Genomic DNA, 25,962 nt, shown 5'->3' on the forward strand with positions numbered 1-25,962 from the left:
TATTGCTTTCTGCCCCCAGAGCACCAGTTGGATGGATATTCCTCCTGATCCCAACAGCCATATAATTTATATAAGCGGAGTTATTTTTATAAGTATTATTCTGTTATTCAACAGAATAATGTAGATTTCTTTTAATGTCAGCGTTTTATCTTCTGTGGCTTCATAATGTTCTACTAAAATTTAATATTATCAAATTTTATTTAGGTTATTTCTGGTGTTACACATTGCAGTGAACATCTGCATATATATGTATTTGCATGTTTGTGTATTTCTGTTAGGATAAATTGTGGTTAGAATCGTTGAGTCAGATTTTGATAGATCTGACCAAATTGACTTCAGTAAAGACCAGTTTACATCTGAACATTTAGAACCTTTCAGTCTCTGCATACAGCACATTCTCACTAGCTCGGGTTCAAATTTAGTCCTGATGTTTTTCTTCCTTGAAGACTTGAGCAAAGGGGAAAGAGTGCTTTTGTTGGTGTAGAACATCCTTTACGGAGTTAGTTCCCAAAATTGATAGAGTTGGCCATTTAAATTATCCTTTCTTTTTTTTTTTTTTAAAGTTTTTTTTTAATGTTGATTTTTTTTTGAGAGACAGAGAGCATGAGTGAAGGAGGGGGAGAGAGAGAGAGAGAGAGAGAGAGAGAGAGAGAGAGACAGACAGACAGAATCCAAAGCAGGCTCCCAGGCTCTGAGCTGTCAGCACAGAGGCCGAAGTGGGGCTCCAACTCATGAACTGTGAGATCATGACCTGAGTTGAAGTTGGACGCCCAACCAGCTGAGCCACCCAGGCGCCCCTTAAATATCCTTTCTGTGGAGTTAGATAAATTATATTAACGTTTGTGCTTCACTTTTGTATATTTTATCTGCTCTCTTCTGAAGCTCTCTAAATCTTTCATTTTTGTTGAAAATAATCCAATAAAAGGTCCAATTTGTAGTAATAGTTTACCGATCTTCTTAGAATTTTACTGTTAAACTTTTTATTAAAGAACTTAACGTTGACACTGTTTCTTATCCAGGACTGGGACTCTTAACACCTGTTTTCTAACTTGTTTCTTTCAACCTCCTGTGGTCTAGCCTCTTCAGTGCCATTATTGGTCTCTCAGGTAAAGATCCGTCAGGCCTTGCTAAATGTTTAAACATAGACATCCTCTGTGTGGAGACAGAACTTCAAAGATTAATCGTTGGTGTTGAATATGTGTCAAATATTGACATCTGAGTATCATTTTTTCTGTTTTCTTATTTTCAGGCAGAGGCAGAGGTGAATGTGGTTTCTACCAAAGAAGCTTTGATGAAGTAGAGGGTGTCTTTGGTCGAGGAGGTGGCAGGGAAATGCATAGGTCACAGAGCTGGGAGGAAAGGTAACTAAAAGATCCAGATCTTGGCATAAAGACTTCTTGGTGTAAAAAAAAATTTTTTCTGCTTTCTCCAGAGGAGACGTTTCTTTGTGTAGTTATAAGATTTCACTTAAAAAATGCTTTTAATTATTGAGTATGAAGATGTATGTTAGAAAGTTTTAAATGATCCTTATTTAATGAAAGAAGCATTGGAGATAAATAGGTTAATATGTTAGTGCCAGCATGGATATTTCATAGTTAGTCAGATTTGTTAGTTTATTAGTGTTCAGTGGGAGGCATTGACAATTGACATTTTATTTTTTGTTGCTATCAGTCAAAACATCTTCTCTGTTCTTTGTGACTCTGTGAAGTCTGTTGATGAATGAGGGCAGTTCCACAAAGTTGTATGTACAAAGATGTTCACTGTGATGATATTTATAATATAATTAGAAACAAGCCAAATAGCTTAATATCAGCATGGCTTCTTATGTAATGGTATATCCACACAATAGAATATTCTATAACCATTAAAAGTTATGATTTTGAAAATATCTAATGATGTGGGAAAACACGTGCCAAAAATAGTATATAAAACTATATATAGTGTGTATCTAAAGTAAAGCATCTATCTAATTAAAACTTATCTAATTTTAAAAAACATTTCTGGGTCAATAGAAGCTGGCTTTTGGTAAGTGAGATCGTGGATATTTTTGTTTTCATCTTTGTGTTTTCTTATATTTTCCAAATGTTGGGCGCTGTCTGTTTTTACAATTTGAAAAGGAAAGCAATGCTATTAAGGACAGATACAGCAGTGGTTGTCATGTATAGGAAATCTATATATTACCCCTAAGTCCTGTTTGAAACTTCTTTTATCTTTTCTAGAGGTGACAGACGTTTTGAAAAACCAGGACGAAAAGATGTAGGTAAGGCTTTCTTACTGTTTTGAAGTATTTTTATCTGAACTTCCATGATATTAGTTCCTAAAAGGCTCACATGTAAGGATCCATTTATTTAAAATTGACTCAGTTACCTGTGCCTCTCCAGTAGATGGAGTTGTAGCATTGCTTGGATTTATAATTCCGTGGTTATTTGATGGCTCTGTTGCACAAAACCAGGGGTGATGAACACAACCATTAGGATTTACTTGATTTAACTTTTTAGGTCTATGTATTCTTTGCAAGGCATATATTCTTTATTAAGGCTCTCTTGTGAAGTGAAATTTTAAGTTAGGAACCAGTCTGTTAACTCCTTTTCCAATGTAGATATTTCTCACAGGATGAAAAAGAAACAGGGAAAAAGCTAGAATGCTTGTTTTTGTGTCAGAGAGCAAATTTTACAACTATGAATGTTCTTTCTTTAGCCTTTTATTATTGATCTGGTCTTTTTGATACCTAATCTTTGTTTTTTTTCTTGTTTTGAGATGAGAGGAGTCAAAATAAATTATAGTTAAGGTAGCTACTGAATTAAAAGGAACATAGTAAGAGAACAAGGTTTCAGTGTTTGTGATGAATTAATTATAGTTTATATTAAAGAACGTATAATGTTAAGATGGGCTTTTCTGACTGATTAAAGGTACTGCCTTCTAAAGTGCCAGTAGGTATTAAGGTCTGAGAGAAAAAAGGAATGCCAATTCATAGTAACATTGGATTCATTTATTTATGTATTTATGTATTTATTTAGAGAGAATGCACACATAAGCATGTGTGAGTGGGGAACTTACAGGGGGCAGAGAGAGGGAGAAAGAGAATCCCAAGCAGGCTCTGCTCTGTCAGCATGGAGCCTGATGTGGGCTCAAACCTTTAAACTGTGAGATCGTGACCTGAGCTGAAGTCGGACGCTTAACCGACTGAGCCACCAGGCACCCCCCCAGCATTGGAGTTATGAAAATTACCTTGTGATTTCCCAATTCCTGGAAGTGCCAGAAAAGTTCTCCAGGGCATGATTGTATCTGACAATAGTAAGCATTTGTCAAAAATATATGTTAAACATGTAAATATCATTCACAGACTGATTTGCAGATTAAAAAAAAATTTTTTTTTAACATTTATTCATTTTTGAGAGACAGAGAGAGACAGAGCATAAGCAGGGGAAGGGCAGAGAGAGAGGGAGACACAGAATCCAAAGCAGGCTCCAGGCTCTGAGCTGTCAGCACAGAGCCCGATGTAGGGCTCGAACCCACAAACCGCAAGATCACGACCTGAGCCGACGTTGGACGCTTAACCGACTGAGCCACCCAGGGGCCCCAGGATTTGCAGATTTTTTAAAACACCAAATAGTCAACTTGGCATCATTGTTTTCACACCAGTTCATTTTAACATATCAGTTATTTAAATTTCTCATTTATTAATATACATTGGAAATAATCAATTATATTTATATTAATGAAAAGCCATTAAATGAGTGTAGCACCAAGAAATCTGGAACAGACTGGGTAGATAACTTACTGCTAGATGAATGGCTTTACTTGTATTGTAGACTGTTGGATAAATATAATTTGGAGGATGTTTTGGGACCTCTGCTCTCATCCTTGTCTGACTTAATACTTTTGCCAGTGACTAGAGACAGATAATGAGGGGTAGTTTAAAGAGTACACGGTTTTGAATCAGAAGATCACTGGTAATCTAAGCTCTCATATTCAGTAGTCTCATAATAAATACAGGTGAGAATGCCTTACAGAATTTTTAGGATTAAATAAGAGTATATGGACTCCTTTATTTGTTCAACAGTTACTGAATTCTGACTTGTATGATAGGTCTTGTGCTATGTGCTGTATAAACATTCCTTTTCTTTGGATGACAGTGTTGATGTGTGATCAGATTTTCAGATTACTCAGTAGTTAGAGGGGTAGCTATAGAGTGGAACACCTGGGACTTAAGATCAGAATTAAGATGGAACAAGAGACAAGATCTAATCAGATGGAAGTTTAACAGCAGAAAATGTTAACTCTCACGTAAACTCTAGAATTTAAGATATGGAATAATGGTGTAATAGCAACTTGCTGGGGAAAAGCACAGCTTTCTTAGCTGACTGTGTCCTCCGTGTTAACCAGCATAACATTTACTAGAACTGTAGGATCCTCATGAGGCGGGCAATAGGGACACCCGCTGTCTTATGTTGACACAGGACAGCTTAAATATTGTGTGCAGGACTGGCCACACCTGGAAGGGATCCATATATTGGAGTAGAATGGGGCATTTGCAGCCCTGTGATGGTGAATGCCTGACGGAAATGGGGCTGTTTACACAGCAGACAAAACTGTGGACAGGACAGAGTGGGGAGGAGTGTTTTTAGGGTTACTGTCTGCAAATATTTGCTCAACAATTGAGAAAGAGGAATTAAGTTTGATCTGTGTTAGTCTAAAGGGTAGGTTTAAGGTGGTAGGTACTCAACATAGTCTCAGTTAAAAAGATCTAATAGAGGTGTCTGAAAATGACTTGGGTTGCTTTGGAAAAGCCCTGTGTTCTCTGTTATGACAGTAGCTCGATTTTAACTATTCACCACAGTCATACTTTCGTAGTTTGGTTAGAGTGTAAAGTTCCTTTTCATCATTATTTGCCCAACTTGTATTTTAACTAGTATATTAATTCAACCTGAGAAATCTCTCTGACCACTCTCTTTAAAAATACAGGTTTTGGGGGCATCTGGGTGGCTCTGTCAGTTAGCGACTGACTCTTGGTTTCAGCTCAGGTTATCATCTCACAGTTTTGTGAGTTTGAATCCTGTGTCAGGCTCTGGGCTCACAGCGTGGAGCCCACTTGGGATTCTCTGTCTCCCTCTTTCTCTGTCCCCTCCTTCACTTGTGCTCTCTCAAAAAAAACTTTAAAAAAAAACCTTAAAAAAATACAGGTTTTTTCCTTTGTATACGTGTATACAAAGGTATATATTTGAAAAGATGAGTTCTGTAAAACTAAATTGATGTGAAGTGATTAAGAGTATAAAGAAAGTTTTCCCTACTAAAATAGCAGGGCATGTTCCATATATATATTCAAATAAATCATAGTGGCTTTTATTGAATGTTTTTTGATAAGATGCTCACTTAGGTATATTAACTGTGCTAATAATTTTGAACCTTTCTTTTTATAAGTAATCCGCTTTTGTTGTAAATATTGTAGATTAAAAAGTTTTTTTCTTGGAGGTGCCTGGGTTGCTCAGTTGGTTGAGTGTCTATCTGACTCTTGATTTCAGCTCAGGTAATGATCTCACGGTTTGTGGGATCAAGCTCGGTGTTGGGCTCTGTGCTGACAGCACAGAGCCTGCTTGGGATTCTCTCTTTCCTTTCTCTCTGCCCTGCTCCCTGCTCGTGCTGTGCACTTGTTCTCTCTCTCTCTCTCAAAAAAAATTTGCTTTTGTATCTTCCACTCTTCAAGAATGGCAGTACTAAACTAGTTTGTTGGGGCAGAGTGATATATTGGTCACTTGTGAGATGTTCTCTGACATCAAATTAAGATAATTTGAGTACTAAAGGTTTCAGAATGACTTGTTTTTAAAATTAAAGATGGTTTATATCCTGTATTTGCTTCTTCTATTGGAGAGAAATGGGTATATTTATAGACATTGGGACGAGAATTGTACATAACGACTATGAACACATCTATGGGGCAATGTGGAGGTAGAAAAAGGCCTGTGATACTGGAATTACAATTTCTATTCAGTAGGAATTATTGTTGCAGAGGGGGAGATCAGTTCTGGTGATGATCTTGTAGTATGATTCTCTGAAGATGCAATTGAAAGTTCATTAAATAAAAAATGATCCATTTGATACTAATAGGTTCAGCCTAATGTAATACCAGTTAGTGCATTTTGGTGTAAAATACTTTGAAGTAGACATAGCAGCTTTTGGTTATTAGGTGCTGCCTGCAGTAGGTATTATGGGCTTGTACATATATCAAAACTAGATGTTATGTTTTTAGTAACTGCTTGTGTAGTTTGTTGGGATTGTCATGCTTATCTGTATCAGTTTCCTAAATCATTTTTAAAGTTAATTCCAATGTGGTCTTCTTAGTCATGAATCTAAGGTATCATCCTTGGGCTCCCAGGTGCCCCAGATTAGTGAGCTGTGTATCCAGGAATTAGAGATGCTGTTCCCATCTCCCAGTAATCACCCCCTCTTTCCATTTGTACTCCCTTCTCCTGCCAAGGAGAATGGTATCTTGGCGGAAAACTTAATCCTTAATGTAGAGGCTGTGATTCACTGAAAGTAAGTGAAAGAATCATGAACAGTGCTTTCAGAAGCTTTAAGCCACCTAGACAGAAGTTTCTGATTTTCTGATTGCATTTCTTAGTTGTCTACTTGTGAAACATTTATCAAATAGCATTAGTATACCAACAGTTATTTTGGGGTGTGTGTAGGGGAAGTCACATCTAGTTTTCAGAGGCAGAGCTTATATGTACATTGTGTACTTTGAGAGTGCTCTGACTTGAATGGAGAACATGCTGTCTGCAGGGAGACTCATCCCAGATCTTTGGGCAGCTTCACCTAACTGTTGGGAGTTGTAATCTGTGTAAGTGATATAGAGCTCTTAGGAAAAAACATACCATGTAAATCTTTGATACTACTTTATTTTCACAGGTTAGGTGAATCTTGTTACTTTATTATAGAAATAAGAATTCCTGTTGTCTATATGGGTTATGACAGTCCTGGGTTGGAAAAAAAAGTCTGTTGGTCTGGTTAGCATTTAAGGATGCCTAAAAGTTTCAAACAGCAAAAGTTTACAATAATTAAGTTTCTGTGTCCTTGACTTTTTTTTTTTTTTTTGCTGTTATCACGATTTGACTACTCCAGAGCTCTTCTTTATTTGCTTTTCCTTTTGGTCAAAGAGTAGAAAAATGTGACTGCTGCTCTGCCCTGCTTGTCACACCAGATTGCCTTTACTAGGCTAGTATTTATTCATGGGCTGATTCCTGGCTAGGTCATCACCAGTGGGGAGGGTTAATCTTTTACTTTTCCTACTAAACTTGAAGAAGGAGAATTACAGAAAAGAAGAGCAGCCACAAATCTACTTGAAATCTGATAGGGCGACTTTTTTGGTTCTTGTTTGCTTTGAAGACAGTTTTTTCTTTTTTTAAATCAAAATGAAGGCTATGCAGAGAGAATGGTTTTAAATTAAACTGGAGGTAAGGGAAAGCGTTCATCTAAGTATATATTAAATAAAAATTGAAGCAGAGAGAGAGTATAATTTTCATGGAGTATTAGATTTGGTAAGAAATAATAGAGTTTATCTAGTTCAACCTCCTACTGATGAATAAACACTCATTTTGTGTTTATAGAAAAAACTATTTGAAGTTGGAAACAGGAATTTGGGTTTGAAAATACTTTGTTGCCTAATTATTTTTTGCTTTATCTACTGGAGATTTTTTTCCTATTTGAATTACGTATAAGTAAACCTTTATATCTACAAAAACTTAAATAGCTTTGCATTTATGAGTTATTTAGAGTTGTTGCATTGTTTTATACCATTGAATAGGTCATAGGGAAGAAGGGACTGTTTTTACTTAGAAGCCATTCAGATGAATAGTTGATTATGATTTTTAAATCACTGTTTGATAGTAGATATAATTTTGCATCTCCTTACAAAAATACCACCTTACAGGTTCCATTCAGGCTGGAGCTCTCACTTGATCTCATCACTTCTGCCACAAATATGTGAACATGTGCATGTGTTTGGGTATAATGCCTTTAGAGCTACATATAAATCTCTCCATTGTTTTTCTTGTGAATTTTTTTGTTCTTAGATGTTAAGAATTAAGGGGGGGGGTAATACTTACTCCAGCTTTGTAGTATGAAGAACCAGAGGAATGATCTTTGTTGTCTTGAAAAAATAACACTTTTAAAAGGATGTTCGCTAAATGTTGTGAAATCATCATTCTACCCAGGGGGCTAGGTTTCAAACTAGACTGTTGCTTCAACTTGCAGATGAAAATGAGAGATTTGTGGTTGATCTTAGAGTTCGGCTGAGTTAAACTTTACTGTCCCGTTTTCCCTTCATTAGTGGTATCATCCACGTTATGATAAATTCACCAACTTGCTGTTATATAAATATCTGTCATGTTGAGATGCATTGATTTTAGCAGATAACCACAGATACAAACTTATAAGGTAGAATGTTAAATTTCCAGAATGTGTATTATTAGCTCAGCCATTTTTATGGGCATAGGCTTGTTACCATGATATCATCAGAGAGATGTAATCAGCATTGAAAAAAAAGTTATAACGAAGGAAAAGTAGCTGCATAATACATTAAAAAATAGGGTGCCGTGGATACATCTTATTCTGTCAGTCCTGTTTCAGAGATCTGAAAATTGTCCATGCTTTGTCCATTGATACGGATGTCCAGGTCAGTCCTGTTTGGGCTCTTGGAGACCACAGGAGTGGGAAGTTCAGGAACAGTCTTGTCAAAATTCTCCATCTTGATTTGGTATTCACCTTTGGAACCCCGGGTCAACAGAGATGCAAAACAGTGATGTAACATGATTTCGGAGGGTAGGTAGGATGTCCTCCTTTGGCATATTTCTCCAGTCCCTTCCTGCATTGCTGAGAGGAATACAACTAATTCAAAGTGCGGAGGATTTTCATGCTGGAGCAGAGTAGCCAGAGGACTTGATGGTATAATGGAGTGATAGTAGGTTAGTGGAAAGATAAAGAATGGACATTCCTCAGAATTGATGCCATCAAGGTGGAAGTCCACACTGGTCTGGTAGAGTTCACCGTTTTCTCTTTCCTGATAGAGTACAGCGGAGACCCGGACACTGGTTAGAGGGCTAGGTCGAGTGTTGGCCACTTGGAAAATTAGATTAGGTTTGCCATCTATGTGAGCTACTACTGCTAAGTCTGTAAAACGAATTGAGAAAGCTCGATTTTTCGGCCGGGCAATCTTCGCCACAAAGGCACCTAAAAGTAGAAACCATTGAATTTTTTTTAGAATGAACACTTGAAATATCAATACCTTTTCTGAATGAGAAGGGTATATCAAATAGTTACACATTCCTTGATGCGGTGCCTTCTAAGTGAGTCAAGAATTGAACACATTGTTAATTTGGGTAGTCTTACTTGCCTGAAGCATTTTTCAAAATGTACATACATCCTTATTTAAAAACTGTGATTTCAGAATGGTTAAGCAAAATTCACTTTGTTACAAAGAAATGTAACTGCGTCTTCTCATGTCTTATAAAATCAAATGGTCGTTTCCTACATTTCTGTCCCCACTTTAAAAAAAAGTAACAAGATTTGCTTGTTACTAGAATTCATTTGTGATTTCGAGTTGAAGTAGAAATTAGATTTAGAGTAGAATGATTTGGGGTGGGGAATGGGACCAGTAGGATGAGGGATACACTGAGGAATTATTTAACGTGGAAACTTCTCTAACCCCCCCCCCCCCCCCCCTTTATTAGAAGGTCTGCCCCTAAGGTGATTTCAGTGCACTTTTCAGAGTGCATCTTCTGTGTGCCCCCAACCTATAGGTTAGGGTTTCTTAACCACTTTTGTGCCACAGATCTTGTTGGCAGGCTGGTGAGGTCTATGGTCTATGGACCGCCTATCAGATTACGCTTTAAATGCATAAAAATAAAATGCATATACAGGAAACCAAATGTACTGAAATCCAGTTGAACATTTAAGAAAATTATAGTACTATATGTGCTTTAATAAAGCATTCAACAACAAGAAAAATGCATTCAACAATGAAATTTAGTTGTGGGTTTAATAGTGTACTTTTGAAGTATAGGAGTGTGATACGAAAATGCTGATACTATTTTTTTGTTGTTATTGCCTACATTTATAATGGAAGAAATGGCAAATTTCAGTTAGGGGTGAGTGAACAAAAATGCAAGTTTTTTCTAAGTTCTTGGATCCTCTAAATTTTATCTAAGGACTGACCCAGTTAAAAAACCCTTGTAGAGCAGTTAAGTGATTTGTTACAGGTTATAAAGTTGGTTGGCAGCACAATGGACTTGACTCCAGATCACCCTTCATATGGCCCATTACTTACCTTTTCAGATTATCATTGGGTAGTGTGTTAAAGCCAGGTTTTCTTTTCGGGGTTTTTTTTTTTTTTTATTTTTAAACTGTATGTATCACTTATAAAAATGACACTAACCCTACTTTATTAGAAGAAAGTCTTATGTGTTAATCAGGTTTATATGTAAAATTTCATAATCTTTGTGGCCCTATTTCAAGTTAAGTATGTGTATACTTGATCTTTAAATATGCTGACTATGGTGCTCTGGGCCTACTGGTGAATGTTGAGTAAATGTTGAACAGATGAACTCAGAGGAGGAAATTCTAACCCAGTAAAGGGGGAAAAAAATCAAATTCCTTTGTTAGATAAAATGATTGTCAAAATATGCATTGAACATATTTATTCACCTATTTAACAAAGCATTTAGCTTCTCTGAAGAATACCCTTTACATCTTCTGTTAATATATTTTTTTGGTATATGATGTTGCTTGCAAGTTAGTGTCAGAATGATCCTTTCTTTTTTCTTATAGAGTTCTAATAGGTAAAATTTAAGAGTCGGGTTTCTTATAATTTCACCTGTCACTTGGCCCCAGACTTTCTTTTCAATCGTAGAAATTACCTGCTAATAACGCAAGTAAATGATTCTACAACACAGTTGTTTATAACTGACTACCGCCTCTCCAAAACACTTGTAATTTTTTTTTTTTTTAAAAACAAAAACAATTACCTGTGATAAAAGCCTCTAGCATGAGGCCTAGTAGCATTTGTATGGCAAGTAAGGCGATTGCACTTGGACAGTCACCACTGGGGAACATGGTACCATAGCCAATTGTGAGTTGTGTCTCCAGGGAGAAGGAGAATGCAGCTGTGAAACTGGTGATGTACTTCACACAGATAGTGTGGTTTTCAGGTGGGGCATCATGATCTAGTTCCAGATCACCGTTCATCTCCGCTAGAACATACCAGAGCACTGCAAAGACAAGCCAGTGGACAACAAAAGAAGCAGAAAAGACCAACATCATCCAGCGCCAGCGCATGTCCATTAGGATTCCCCAAGCATCTCGAAGATATACAAGACCTCTTTGGGCACCATCCATTTGCAGTGTGCTGTGGCCGTCCTTGGTGACCATCCTCCGGTACCTCTGAGTTAGGAGAGGAGCAGTAGCTTTGCAATTACTGCCATCCATCTTGGTCTGTAATTTTCTGAAACCAAGAATAAGTTAGTAAGCTCTTAACTGTTCTATAGCTAATATTAATAAATTTTGAGACTTCATTCACTTTGTCCTGTTTTTGGAATGCTTCCCTAGCTACTGGGCCAGCTTTTCCAGTCTGACAGCTCTCTCTCCCCTCTCCTTGAAGGGGGCATTTACTGACTAAGCCATTTGTATGCTGCCTGATCAGGGGCTGCCTTAGGATCTTATTGTTTCTTTTGAATGGCTGTTAAACTATTGGCATTTTAATATTAAAAAAAAAATTTTTTTTTCAACGTTTATTTATTTTTGGGACAGAGAGAGACAGAGCATGAACAGGGGAGGGGCAGAGAGAGAGGGAGACACAGAATCGGAAACAGGCTCCAGGCTCTGAGCCATCAGCCCAGAGCCTGACGCGGGGCTCGAACTCCCGGACCGCGAGATCGTGATCTGGCTGAAGTCGGACGCTTAACCGACTGCGCCACCCAGGCGCCCCATGGCATTTTAATATTTTTGAATATATTTTAAGATCCCTGAAAGTTGGGGATATGGTTTGTGGCTTGTCAGTGCCCCCTCTCTTGCAAGCGTCCAGGCAAAAGTAGCTGTTGATTTGACTAAACGTTATGTGTTTATCTACTTTTCATAATTAATAATTTAAAATTACGAGTAATTCATAATTAAGAGGAATAAGTTAAATATGTGTTCCTCTGTGTAAATAACTAGAAAGCATTTGGAAATGTAGTGTTAAGCTGTCTGCAAATATTTGGAAACCGAACTTCGTGCTAGGACAGGTCTAAGCATTTAGAGACCTATGGTTGTAATGTATACTTTTTTTAAATTAGCCTGTTGAAAGTTTTATGAATAGGCTTTATTTGTTTTTGTCACTTTGTGACCATTTTCATGGATTCTTTCCTTCTTGCTGCCCTCTGAATATTCTAGATTGTGATTTGATTGTTGGGTGGGGAGAGAATTACTTTCTTAAAAAAAAATTTTTTTTTTTTTAATTTATTTTTGAGACAGAGACAGAGCATGAGTAGGGGAGGGGCAGCGAGAGAGGGAGACACAGAATCCGAAGCAGGCTCCAGGCTCTGAGCTGTCAGCATAGAGCCCAACGTGGGGCTCGAACTCACGGACTGTGAGATCGTGACCTGAGCCGAAGTTGGATGCTTAACTGACTGAGCCACCCAGGCGCCCTGAGAGAATTATTTTCTTGGTAAATAAGAAATTCCAGGTAGAGATCGCTAGATAATGTTAGTTTTGAAAGTAGGTAAACCAGAAGAAAAAGCTTCAAGTGTAATGAACTAAGATAACCATTAAGGCACCAAATGGCAATTTTTAAAAGTTAATTAATATAATTAGTTTTTAGCTATAAACAGTTAAATTGTAAATCAATGGGTATGCTTTTCTCTGTGTGGTGAAAAGAAAGCTAAGGTATGCTTTCTATGTGACTGTTCTTGCATGTGTCAAAAGCATCTTAAGACTTTTATGTAGAGCCTACCAGGAACAGAATGGGAATTGAAGCTTTGCATTTGACTCTGCCTAGCTGCTTCCTTCAGAAGTAGGTGTCTTTGAGAGTACTGCATTTCCCCTTCCTACCTTTTGAATGGCAGTGACGCTTAAGAAGGGGACTAGAGGCATTGTTGCTTGGGTTTGCTGGATCCTTCTTGTATCTAGGGACTTGGGGGTCTGTGGAGACTCCCTTCCTGTGTTATGGGAATTGGACATTGGCCAGCTGGATATATACTTTCCCTCCCTCTCCGCCCCCCCTTCCCGAGGCTAATATAACATTTATTGGTGATAGTAGAGACATTCTCTTGTATTTTCTTCAGATCTGAATTACTGTCGGAACACGGAGATAATTGTTAAAATTTATTTAGAGTGGATAGCCATTTTAGTTCCATATTATAAACTTTAAAAAACTCTTAGGTCATTAATGCTTTATAATTCATTATTCTAACAAGTGGTCATTATCATTTAATGTATTTTTTTCCCTCAGCATGGCTATTTAATGACTCATTTTGCTACATTCTTTAAATGCTTTAGGAGACCTTATCTCTGCCCTTTTGAAAGTAACAACAGAAATAATAAAATTTTCGTAGGCACTTTGCTAGATGTTTTCATATTGCATTATCTTTAATTCTTTGGTATCTCAGCAAGGTAGACATTATTACCCCATTTTTCAGATGAGGTCACCAAGGATCAGACTAGGCAGGTGGGAGCCTTAGATTATTTATGTTATTATCCATGTCTGACTAACTTTACAAGTTAATTTTCTTACTACAAGAAGCTGTTTTGAAAGTTTGGTGAAATAAAAACCTTTCCCAAGGTGATTGGCATTGTATTCACAAGGCAGTCTTTGACAGCCAGATTTTTAGCACTTCTAGTAGATGTTCTTCCCGTCCCTACAACTATCTCAAGTATCTATCATAAACTATTGTTAACTTCATACATGATTCTTAGGACAGTAACGATTAATAATATTAGTAAGGATATATTGTTTATTATGTGGCAGGAATCATACCACTTTCATGTGTGTCAACTCATGTGAAGCCAGCAGGCAATGCCTGGCACAGAGTAACCTTTCAGTGTTAGTTGCTTTATTATTATTACTAATGCTTCCTAACTTTCACAGTAGTGCCATTATAATTCCCATTTTACAGATAGAGAAACTGAGGCGTAATGAATTTCCTAGGATCACAAAAGTAGTAAGTGTTGGTGAATCCCACACCAAATCCAGAGTCAGCACTATATTGCTTAAAAAATAGACATTTTAATCCTGGTTAGCCTTTGTTAGTAATACTATGTTCCATTTGACTAGTTTTGTTTGAGTCATTACAGAATATTTGGTCTTCATGAATGCTTAGGTTCAACCCTGTGACTTTTAGGCAAGAAATTTATTTTCAGTTAAGGAAGACATTTGTAAAATTTGAAGATTTGCACAGCTACAATTATTACATGGTTACATACGATTACTACATCTTTTGGATGTTACTAGATCAGTACAAATTAAAACGAAGTGTGGAGAGGAGAGTTCTTAGTAGCATTGCCTACTTTGTATTTTTCCAGGGAGAAAATAATTGTTAGGATATATCATCATAATTTTATAAAAGAAAGGCATTTTGACACTCGAAGAGGAAGAAGGAGGATATAAGAAAGGATAGTTGTTGGCTGCCTTCAGGAAGGTTGTGAACCACTGCAGTGTCCTATATGGTTTCTTTTATTTTTTTTCTGATTTTCAGGTAAAATTGGTATGTAGCATTATAGTAATTTCACCTTTAATATTCCTTCCTGCTTTGTGTATAAAGGTCTATCATGGGCCTTGTACCCCTGGTGCTTATTCCACCTAGGGAACTGCTGTCCTGGTGAATGCTACTAATTGTTTACTGTTTCACAGTAGGTTTTTTTTTGCGGGGGGAGGGGAGGAGCTGCATGATTCTTAATTTTCAACCTACTTTATTAAATTCTAAAACTCATTATCTAGGGAGATAGCCTTTCTATGTGTGTGTGTATATATATGTATATGTGTGTATATATATATATATATATGTACTGTTGCTAACAAAATTATTATTATTTGGGCTTTTTCGGGGTTGTTACTTGTTACAGCTTTATAACAGTTAACGCTAGACTTCTACAATTTCATTTTTTCTCTTGCAATTAATCAATACATGAAAAACCCTGTGAACAAGGATGTCAAAAGGCTAATATCAAAACCATGAAGTTTTCTGGTTTTTATATATAAATCCTTGCTTGAACTTGTTTAGATTGTGTTGAGAAGTGGAGTAGTTGAGAGAAGTAAGATTTTGATCCCCACTTAACAGATTACCCTGAATACGTCCATCTTTGGATTCATGTAAACAGTATGGCTTAGCATAATGAAGACAAAGTGGGGAATCTAGCCTACCATGCTCTGGCTCTGTTGGTTACATAGCTGTGTCAGTTGGGCAAGCTACCCAATCCCCTTGGCCAGGCTTCCTTCTATTTAAAAACAGAAAAAGACAGGGGATTAAATAACACGGTCTCCTAAAACTCTGTGAATTTCTAAACTTACTTCTGCTTCTTTCAACTGACATAGGTTTCTTAGATGATTTTTTTTTTCTTTTCTCTCATGGTTTTACATTTGCTTACATGGTGCTTAAAAATTATATAATTGTTGCCTGATGTATATAGATTTTCTCTCCATCAGATTTAAAAAAGTGACTGATGGGCAGACATTATGTTTATACTATTACATTTCCAAGTAATTTTCATATCCCTACAGGTGTACAAATACTCTTTGAATATATTTGTCTTGGTTTGTATTTATATGATTCTCACTAACTGATCCCAATAGACAATAGAATTGAAGCTTGGGAAGGTTTGTTTGTATCTCCATGTGTGGGCTGGTAAAATATTTGTCCATTTATAAACTTTGGTGGAAAATACTACTTTATAAAAATGATAGTTTGGATGCTTCATTCTGGCTGTCAGGATTATTGATTCATTTTACTTTGTTGTAACATTCAAAATTATGTCTTTTGCCATATTGTAAGGTAGTAGTATCCTTCATGTTAAACAGTTGAGATAGTAGGGTGTAACTACAAATGTTAAATGATCACAGTATTGCTCTGTATTTTTTTTATGTCTGGTGTGAAAACTGATTGTACAGAGTCTTTTCTCTTCTACCCTCTGTAATCAGGGCAGTGTGCTAACTCTTATATAAGCTCAGAGATTCTTGTATATTTTAATTTCTTACTTGTAGAAGAATCTACTAATTTCAGTACTAATTTAAAACGACATTGAAAATTAGATATTCGTCACTTTTTTCATGGATTAAAAAAAATTTTTTTTTTTGGTCATTTGTTTCTGTAGGCTTATTTTGGATTTTTAAAATCGCTTCCAAAAGAAATATATCTATATATATTTTTAAAAGCCACTGAATTTTTTCTAGGGTCTTTCCTTTCTACTCATTTTTATATTATAATGGAGAGTTAGTATACACTGAATAAAACAAGAAAATTTCCAGTAATGCTTTCAGTAACTCCATTTCAGTTACTGATTTCAGTAAATCCATTTCTAAAATTTAAGGAAAAAGAATAAAGAACCTTAATATATGACCCTGTAGGTAATATCTTTGTTTAAAGAGTAAAGATACTCAGTTTCTTTCTCTGTTCCTCTTAAGGAAAGAAATAATATTATTTCATGTACTCACCAGTTCTTTTGCTGGGTCAGCCTGTGTGCACAGGTAGGTAGGTCTTGAGAAAACCAGACTTGTGGAGTCTGTCTTTTTGGTAAGGTAATTTTAATCTACAAGACTAGCTTTTAGGTTCTCTTCTTGGACTGGGTTTACAGTTCACATTCCTCTGTTTATAATGTCGTGGGGGCTAGTTTCAGCTGAAGCTGATGTGATTGGTCACTTAGTCTGCAGGGGGGCCCAATTAGCTCTGATCATGTGGAAAAGAATGCTGGTTTGTTAGGAGGTCTTTCTTTACCCAACACAAACCTTAACAATTCTGGAGAAAGCCTCCAGAACTGACTTGGAGAAGGGGTGCATTTTTTCTCTCTAATCAGGACCGGTCTTTAGTAAGTTTGCATAATCTTACTTAAGAGTTTATTTGAAAGTTCAAAGGGATAAAATTCCCTGCAAGGTTTCCTTTCAGCCGTCTTTCCTTATATAGCATGTTGAAGTGTGAGATACTTCCTTTACTATTCTTTTTTTTCCCTCCATTTCTTTGGGGAAGATTTCCTTGGATAAGGAATTTTAGGCATGAATTAATGGATTGATCTTACTAGTTTTCTTTGCATATTCCATCTCACTAGAATGGCTACCACTAATTCTAGAACTGGGTAATATAGGTAATTTAGTTACCTGAATTTGGGGTGGGGGGTGGAGGGGCAAGGAAGCAGGCCTCCCCCCCCCCCCCCCTCATTTTTTTAAGGCTGTGTGTAGAGATCTTGAATAAGAATAAACTTAATTGTTTGGTACCTGGCACTTATCTTTAAAAAACACACCTATGAGAAGGAGCTGAAGAATTTTCTTAAGGCATGTTTTAGTAATGTTTAGGGGATGATTTCCTGAGAAGCATATAGTAATGTTTGGTAAAATGTAGCATTCAGGGTACAGAAAATTTAACTTAATTGTCTAAATAGTGTTTAGGTAGAAAATGTCTGTGATCTAATTTGTAGCAACCTTGAAAGAGCTGTAGGGTGGCTTTGTGTAATGCCTTTACTGAGCAGTACTTTCCTCCACCTCTGTTAGCTGCTGATTTGAAAACTTTGATCAAATGTCACATGTAAGAGGATCTGAGAAACAAAGGCTGTGATTGTTCAAAGTAAAATCATGGAAGGCCTGCTGGGAAAATTATTAATGTAGACCAATATAATGCTACTTAGAAGGTGAAATCCGCCTTTGTAGATTCCTTCCCCTCCCCCCACAATTAAAAAAAAAGTATTAATTCCTTCTTTGTTTTAGTAATGCCAAACATCTCAATACAAGTTCAGACACAGCATTGGAAACTTTGACCTTTAGAACTAGAGAAGGTAAAAACATAAAGTAGGGGCTTGTGATGTGATGCTTGTTCCCTGCACACACTGGTAGGAATTATTTTTTATATCTATTGACAGTTGACTGATTGGGGGAGAAAAAGCCAGAGCAAATATAATGTAACAATGCCTTTCAGAAAGTACTGGAGTGTATCTGCCATATGTCTTGCCCCCACATTATAGTAAACATTATGGTGAAGGATTTTAACCAAACTTAGAAGCCTCTTTCCATAATATACTGTTTCAGAATCTATTAAGGCAAAAATGATTTGGCAAAATACCTCAAGTGAAAAAGTATTCTGTTTTCTGAATTTCTACAATTTGAAAGTCTTGCTGTGGTCTATAGACCATGATTGCTAATTGTATGGATATTGTATACCAGCTTTGGAGTGTCCACTCAGAAGCACAGTACTCCCATTAGAATGTCCTGAGCAGTTCAATTCATTTGTGGCTGAGGTTGCCAGGTCAACTGAGATGAAACTGATACTGCATAGATGGTATGTCAACTTTACCCCAAAATACACAGGCCTTCCATCTAAACAGAATTACTGATTTCAGTTGAGATGGCTCTGAAACATCTCTTCTATGAATTAACGTAAATGCTAGATATCTATTCATTGATTTATTTTTTAATGAAAAATTATAATGATTAAGCAAGGTGCCAAGAACAGATACATTCTTCTTCTTTTTTTTTTTTTAATGTTTATTTTTGAGACACAGAGCACAAGCAGGGAGGGGCAGAGAGAGAGGGAGACACACAGAATCTGATGCAGGCTCCAGGGTCTCAGCTGTCAGCACAGAGCCCGATGTGGGGCTTGAAACCGTGAGCCATAAGATCATGACCCGAGCTGAAGTTGGATGCTTACCCGACTGAGCCATCTGAACGCCCCTGTTATTCTTTATTAAATTCAGTTCTCTGTCCCTAAAGGTGTTTGATTTTCTTTCTGACTAAAGTAATCCAGTATGCAGTCCATAATTGTACCAACTTGTACTTGGGAATAACAAAAGCTTTAGTCGAAATGTAGTGTCCTGCCTATGTGTGTACATGGATAATCTCTGAACTTTAAAATGTTAGCCCTAGTCTCTTAGGTTCTTTCGTACATAGTATACTTTCTTCAGAAGGTGCCTCATCCCTTTCCAGTTGTACATTCAAGCCCATCTACTGATCGTCGTCTTCCCCAGAGATTTGAGGCAGTGTCTGGGTGTATACCAGCAGACAACTGAGCATGAAGGATGTAGGGATATGGGGCATATTCAGATCACAAGAGGTACTTTTTCAAAGAGATTTTGATATGCTACAGCCCCTCTAGTCTCGCTTCTAGCCAGGAACTGCTGTGTTTTAAGGACCAGTGTTAATGAGTGGAGTAGATTGTTATCCCTTAGGGGTTAGGATGGGAGAAAGTTAGAAATCTCTGGATAGGAGATTTAAACTTCTCCATCCAGCCATCTTGAGTTTGTTTACAATTAATTGTGGGGGGAAAAAGTAAATATCAACACTTGGATGGAATTTCCTTTCACTATTTTCTCTGGTATCAGAAAATATTTTTAGTGTTGATCAGAGAATATATATCTGAATAGAGGAATACAAAGTTTCTTACTGGAAAAATTTGCACATAAACAAGCTTCAAAGTCTGTCCCATAATTCCATTTTTGCTTTTGGAGTTTGGGCACTTGTAAGTTCCAAGTCTCACAGCTGTAGATTTTATTGGCTGAGTGCCTCTTTGCTCCATCTGAAGTTTTCCATAAACACCATTTTTGGCTGTGAGTCAAACATGCACACAGGTGCCCTTTTACTGCTCCTTCTCCTTAGGAAGTCTACTCAATTAGACCAGACTAAAACCAATATTACATTTTAATTTAATTTTATTCTTAGAAGAGTCCTATCTAGACTTAATACATTAAGTCAGAAACAACCAAGTATTAACTGCCATTGAGAAAATGTTTATGTATGTCGTACATTTGCATTTTAGCACCTTTTATACATCTCCAGTTACTGTTGATATAAGAACATAACAACATAACATGTATTACAAAGGTAGTATAGTTTGGTCGTGAAATATTATAAAGGTAGTATAGTTTGGTCGTGAAACAGTCATGTTTGCTACATTGACTAGAAGAAAATACATTTTAAATTTGTGTTTCTTTATCTTTTGGAGGTCATAGATACCTTTAAGACTCTTACAAAAACCTAGACCCTGGGGCGCCTGGGTGGCTCAGTCGGTTAAGCGACCGACTTCGGCTCAGGTCATGATCTCGCGGTTTGTGAGTTCGAGCCCCGCGTCGGGCTCTGTGCTGACAGCTCAGAGCCTGGGGCCTATTTCAGATTCTGTGTCTCCCTCTCTCTCTCTGACCCTCCCCCATTCATGCTCTCTCTCTGTCTCAAAAGTAAATAAACGTTTAAAAAAAAAAAAAAAAGAAAAAAAACCCTAGACCCTTTTCCTTCTAATTCAGGGATTCATAGCTGCCACGTTCATGTATTAACTATAGGTTAGGAATATTTGAGTCAGGCATTAAATTTATAAATTATTCAATTACATTTACTTCTAAGTCTTGTTTATAAGTTAATCTGTTAAGATTTTAAGATGAAGTCAAAATATGTGGTTACTCAGCTTTATTGTGATGCTGATGTTAATGTGGATGAATCTTTCATGTGTAGCCATTTGTATGAAAAAGTTGAAAATCGGCAAAACTAGTCTTGAGAGAGAAGAATCGGAAATAGTGCTTACCTTGGGAAGGGTTGACTGGTGGGACATAAAGACTTTTGAGAGCTCCTGATATTTTCTTTTTTTAAACCTTAGTTATGTGGGGTGTCTGGGTGGCTCAGTTGGTTAAGGATGTGACTTCGGCTCAGGCCATGATCTCGCGGTTGCTGAGTTTGAGCCCCGCATTGGGCTGAGTGACTACTGTCAGCACAGGGCCAGCTTCAGATTCTCTGTCTCCCTCTCTCTCTCTGCCCCTCCTGTACACTCGCGTGCACACTCTCTCTCCTTCTCAAAAATAAAAAAATAAAATCTTTTATGTGGATATATTTGCTTTATGGAAACTCTTGAATTGTACATTGGTGATTTATGGACTTTTTGGCAAGAATGTTATATACTTCAGTAATAAGTTTTCACAAAGGGATGGGGAGGGGAGGAGTGAAGTCCACTTAAAAGTTCTTGAATTTGTTTCACCCTTCTCTTGTGAAGATGACAACTCCCGAAGGCAGAGCTCCACCTACCTTGCACTTGCATGTGGGATATGTGACATGTCAAAATTACATTATTCTGGCTTTCCTTGGTTCACTGCAGTTATTAATTATGTAGTATTTGATGTCAAAAAGTATATTGCAGTTTTTAGGAATTGTTTTCTGGAAACAAACACCCAGTAACAAAATTTGAACCCCATTGTTACAGTATTTTTAACCTAGAATGGGCCAGTGTGGCTGTAAATTCAGGCAGCTTTACATAACACACACACACACACACACACACACACACACACACACCCTCCCTCTATCAAATTGGGAATGGTCTTCCTTCCCCTCCCCTCCCCTCCCCTCCCCTCCCCTCCCCTCCCCTCCCCCCTCCCCCTCCCCTCCCCTTCCCTCTCCATTCCCTCCCCCTCTCCCTCTCCCTCTCCATTCCCTCCCCCTCTCCCTCTCCATTCCCTCCCCCTCTCCCTCTCCCTCTCCATTCCCTCCCCCTCTTCCTCTCCTTCCCCCTCTCCCTCTCCCTCTCCATTCCCTCTCCCTCTCCCTCCCCCTCTCCCTCCCCCTCTCCCTCTCCCTCCCCCTCTCCCTCTCCCTCCCCCTCTCCCTCTCCCTCTCCCTCTCCCTCCCCCTCTCCCTCTCCATTCCCTCTCCCTCTCCATTCCCTCTCCCTCTCCCTCTCCCTCTCCCTCCCCCCCTCCCCCTCCCCTCTCCATTCCCTCCCCCTCCCCTCCCCCTCCCCCCTCCCCCTCCCCTCCCCCTCCCCCTCCCCCTCTCCCTCTCCCTCTCCCTTGCTTCCTGTCTGTGTATAGATCAGAATTGGGGCCAAAATTTAAAATCAAGTGTAGGCACTACAAGATCTTTATTCTTTCTTCAGGACTGTGCTTTTCTGTATCTTCAGAATATCTGTCTCAAATCCTCTTTTGGAACAAGGAGTAGCATAGTTATTCAGACTTTATGAGGTTGAAAATTATGACATAATTTTCAGTAAGTAGAAAAGCCAGATTTTTTTTCTTCCTGTATTTTCCCTATTTTTACCCTGTCCATTTTTTAAAAGATTATATCTTATTTAAAAATTTTTATAATTATTATTTCTTTTACTTTAGAGAGAGAGAGAGAGAGAGAGAGCAGGGGAGAGGGGCAGAGGGAGAGAGAGAAACCCAAGCAGGCTTCAGGCTCAGTGAGGAGGCTTTTGTGGGGCTGATTCCCATGACCCTGGGATCATGACAAGCCAAAATCCGGAGTCGGATGCTCAACTGACTGAGCCACCCAGGCACCTCTTAAGATTTTATTTTTGAGTAATCCCTGCATCCAACGTGGGGCTCAAACTTAGAACCCCGAGATCAAGAGTCACACACTCTACCAACTGAGCCAGAAAGGTGCCCTGTCCTGTCCTGTCCTGTCCTGTTTTTTATATTTTTCTTATTCCTAGGTACTAATATGAAAAATATATATAGGACTTCACAGTTACAAAGGTGAAGAAGCTGTTAATTTAGAATAAAAATGCGAATAATTAACATAAAGGGACATAAGATTAGTAAACAATATGAAAAATCTTTGATATGAAAAATTCATCTTTGAGCCACATTAGCATACCATTTTTATAACTGTTAAAGTAGTAAAGGTTTTAAAAGGATAGCTGCACTTAGTGTCCATAATGTAAAATGGTGTGGTGATTTGACCCTTTTTTTTGAGGGGGATAAAGTCGTGTCAGTGGATGAAGTCTGTCATTTCGCTAGTAATTTCACTCTTTTGAGGGTTTTTTTCAGAAGACCTAGTTCAGAAAAGCAGATATTTCTTACTTTATCTATAGTTCACAAAAAATTGATGATAAAGTAAATGTCAAGTGTAGTAGATTATGCAGTAGCAGCAAGGTATACCTAGTGTGTATATATACCCACGTGTATTGTTAGGACAATGTAGAATCACAGAGAAATATTTGCCATACATGAAGAGTAGATTATAAAATAGTGGGTGTACTGATTACAGCTATATAAAAATACAAAGTTATGTAAAAGCTAACTATGGATAGAGTTCTGTTTCTCAGATTGAGGGATTACTAGTATTTTTATTTTTAATTTTCTTTTTTTGCAGTGTATCCTCTGTTAGAAAGAATTAGTGACCAGTTTTTGACGAGTTAAACATTTTACCATTCATGCTCTTTGCTTACTTTGGTACATTCATTACTTTTTCAAAGGCTTAGTGTAAAAGTAGGTGAAACATAGTGAGTGTGTGGCTCACCCATCATGTGATTACTGCTGTATTCCCAAATTATTGCATGGTACCTGGCACATATTGCTTGTGACTGACTGTTTACGTGGGTTGAAGGCCATTTCCCATCACGTATCTATATGTGTCTCTTATCTATCTCTTTTTATGTGTTAGGGATTTCTTTCGGTTTCTTTTTTTGAGTGTAGCTACATTTTTTATCAAGTTATGTCAGCAGATGTGGTACTCTGTAAAATGGGTTGCCCCTCTTCTTCTGAGCAAGAGAACCTGGAAGGCCTTCTATCCCAAGGGCAGACATGGGATATCTGTACATGAATTCATAAAACTTGGCACTTAATGTGTAAGAAATATTTGTTGAATGTGTCAGAAGATCAATATTTGAATCCTGTCCATGCTGTTCAAATAGTGGTGTGTAAAAACACTTACAAATGAGTGTTTTTATTATCTGTGGCTGTGTAACAAAATTACCTCAAGACTTAGTGGCGGCATACATTTATTATCTTAGTTTCTGTGGTTCAGGAAGGAGCAGCATAGCTGGATGGCTTTGACCCGAGTCTTTCATGAGGCTGTAAGGCTGCTGTCAAGGTGTTAGCTGGGGCTGCAGTCATCTGAAGGCTTGATTGGGGTTGGATCCATTTTCGAGCGCACTCATGTGGCTGTTGGCAAGCCTCAGTTCTTTGCCGTGTGAGCATGGCAGCTGGATTGCCTCAGAGAGAGCATCCCAGGGGGAATTCACAGTTGCTTGTGACTTAATATTTGTTGGCAATGACATCTTATCACTTTGTGCTGTATTCTCTTTGTTGGGAGCAAGTCAGTAAGTGAAGCCCACGCTTCGCTTCGTGTGAGGGGATTACACAAAAGCCAGAAGGCAGGGCTTGTTGGGGGCTGTCTTAGAGGCTGCCTGCATAAGAAAGCAGATCGTATTCTGCCCAGCAAATTCTTGCACCCCCCCTTCCCCCCGTTTCCAGGTATTTTATCCTTCAAGAGAATAATAAGCTAGCAACAACTTAACAGCTGTTTGGGCAGACAGGATATTGAATCTCACTACATATGAAATGGCATATGAGAGAATGACAAAACATTAGAATTCCCTCATTTTCAGATGGAACTGTACAACATTCTTTCACTTTCACTGTGGTTTAGTGAAAAGAATTGAGGCTGTCACTGAAGTATATGTAACTTTAATTGTTACAAATGGAAGATATCAGTGTATGTTCTGGATTTTCAACTAATGTAATGTAAGATTTTATATCATCTGTTACGAATTGTGTTAGAACATGTAGGGTGGTGACTAAAGAATTTGCACAGTTTGGATTTGTCTTGTCCTTTGAAAATACCAGTTTTGTTTGCTTGGTGTATACCAGTCTCTCTTTCATCATTAATAGACTCTTAATTTGCATTAGGTTACACATAGCTTAGCTTTGAATTCTTTTCAAAAGCAGTTTGTCTGTCTATAATGTAATAGGTGTTAGAGTGAATGAAAAATTTTAGTTCACACTCTCTACCTTTGAGTTTACAGTGTGTTTTAGGATAAAAGACCAGTTGAATTTCACAGATACCCTATTTAGGCAGAATTGCCAGTAGAAGTTAAATTAAATTAAGATATGTCATATAATTGAAAATCTTATATGACTTAAAAAAAAGTAGTACGTGCTGGGTGAGGTAGGTTGATTCACTTTTCATTGCATACCCCTTTTTTTTTTAAATGCACATATTATCTGAAAAATAATTGCCCAGTCTGTGAACATTAAACTTTAAGAAATGTATCTAGTAATCTATGCACATACCTGCAATTATTTCATTTACACTGCCTGAATGTTGAAATTGACACATTTGCACAAAAGCTTGATTTGGGCAGTCCAGCCTCTTTTCAGAATCCTCAGTGGCCAAGGCACATGGTTACTTATTTTCATTACAGGGAGACCAAATTTTGAGGAAGGTGGACCAACATCAGTGGGAAGAAAGCATGAATTCATACGATCAGAAAGTGAAAATTGGCGCATTTTTAGAGAGGAACAAAATGGAGAAGATGAAGATGGAGGTTGGCGACTAGCTGGATCAAGAAGGGATGGAGAGAGGTGGCGGCCGCACAGTCCTGGTAAGAGATCTGAGTGAGGGCACAGGGACCAAAATAAGTGAGTATTTAATAAGGAAATTTTTACAGATTAAGCAGGAAAGGTAAGCTGGTAAAGAGGCGCCAATTACTTTATGTCATTGTACTCAGGCTTATTACTACAAAACATTTTCTTTCTTTCTTTTCTTTAATTTTTTTATGTTTATTTATTTATTTATTATTATTTTTTTTTTAATTAAAAAATTTTTTTTTTCAACGTTTATTTATTTTTGGGACAGAGAGAGACAGAGCATGAACGGGGGAGGGGCAGAGAGAGAGGGAGACACAGAATCGGAAACAGGCTCCAGGCTCTGAGCCATCAGCCCAGAGCCCGACGCGGGGCTCGAACTCACGGACCGCGAGATCGTGACCTGGCTGAAGTCGGATGCTTAACCGACTGCGCCACCCAGGCGCCCCAATGTTTATT

The 25,962-nt window shown here is 37.8% G+C and overlaps 2 protein-coding genes across 9 annotated transcripts in view; one reads left to right on the top strand and one right to left on the bottom strand.

Moving 5' to 3' along the window:
• The window catches only part of GIGYF2 (GRB10 interacting GYF protein 2), a 144,763-nt gene that overhangs the window by 62,229 nt on the left and 56,572 nt on the right, over positions 1-25,962 (top strand). For 5 of the 6 annotated variants that reach the window (XM_043578187.1, XM_043578189.1, XM_043578185.1 and 2 more), the window contains 3 exons: positions 1,250-1,361; positions 2,220-2,260; positions 25,341-25,520. In XM_043578187.1, coding sequence (XP_043434122.1) covers positions 1,250-1,361; positions 2,220-2,260; positions 25,341-25,520 — 333 coding nt within the window. Of the gene's footprint in view, positions 1-1,249; positions 1,362-2,219; positions 2,261-16,888; positions 17,044-25,340; positions 25,521-25,962 lie in introns of those variants that run through there. The other variant, XM_043578191.1, reaches the window with a different exon arrangement.
• Positions 6,877-16,812, bottom strand: KCNJ13 (potassium inwardly rectifying channel subfamily J member 13). 3 transcript variants are annotated; one of them, XM_043578193.1, is made up of 4 exons: positions 16,673-16,805; positions 11,370-11,494; positions 11,019-11,261; positions 6,877-9,225 (listed from the first exon to the last, which is right to left on the bottom strand). In XM_043578193.1, exons 2-4 carry the CDS (start codon positions 11,476-11,478, stop codon positions 8,603-8,605), a joined length of 975 nt encoding a protein of 324 aa, XP_043434128.1. In that variant the 5' UTR covers positions 11,479-11,494; positions 16,673-16,805; the 3' UTR covers positions 6,877-8,602. The 3 variants fall into 3 exon arrangements, with proteins under 3 accessions (XP_043434128.1, XP_043434127.1, XP_043434129.1); XM_043578192.1 differs by having other exon boundaries at positions 11,019-11,494; XM_043578194.1 differs by having other exon boundaries at positions 9,018-9,225; positions 11,255-11,494; positions 16,673-16,812.

Source organism: Prionailurus bengalensis, chromosome C1, assembly GCF_016509475.1.
Source record: "Prionailurus bengalensis isolate Pbe53 chromosome C1, Fcat_Pben_1.1_paternal_pri, whole genome shotgun sequence".
Taxonomy (NCBI): domain Eukaryota; kingdom Metazoa; phylum Chordata; class Mammalia; order Carnivora; family Felidae; genus Prionailurus; species Prionailurus bengalensis.

Excerpts from the sequence above, each read along its gene's own strand:
- KCNJ13 (XM_043578192.1), bottom strand. The coding sequence starts at position 11,478 with ATGGATGGCAGTAATTGCAAAGCTACTGCTCCTCTCCTAACTCAGAGG. Across the intron at positions 9,226-11,018 it reads GCTAGAGGCTTTTATCACAG|GTGCCTTTGTGGCGAAGATT; the intron begins GTAATTGTTTTT and ends TTCTACTTTTAG.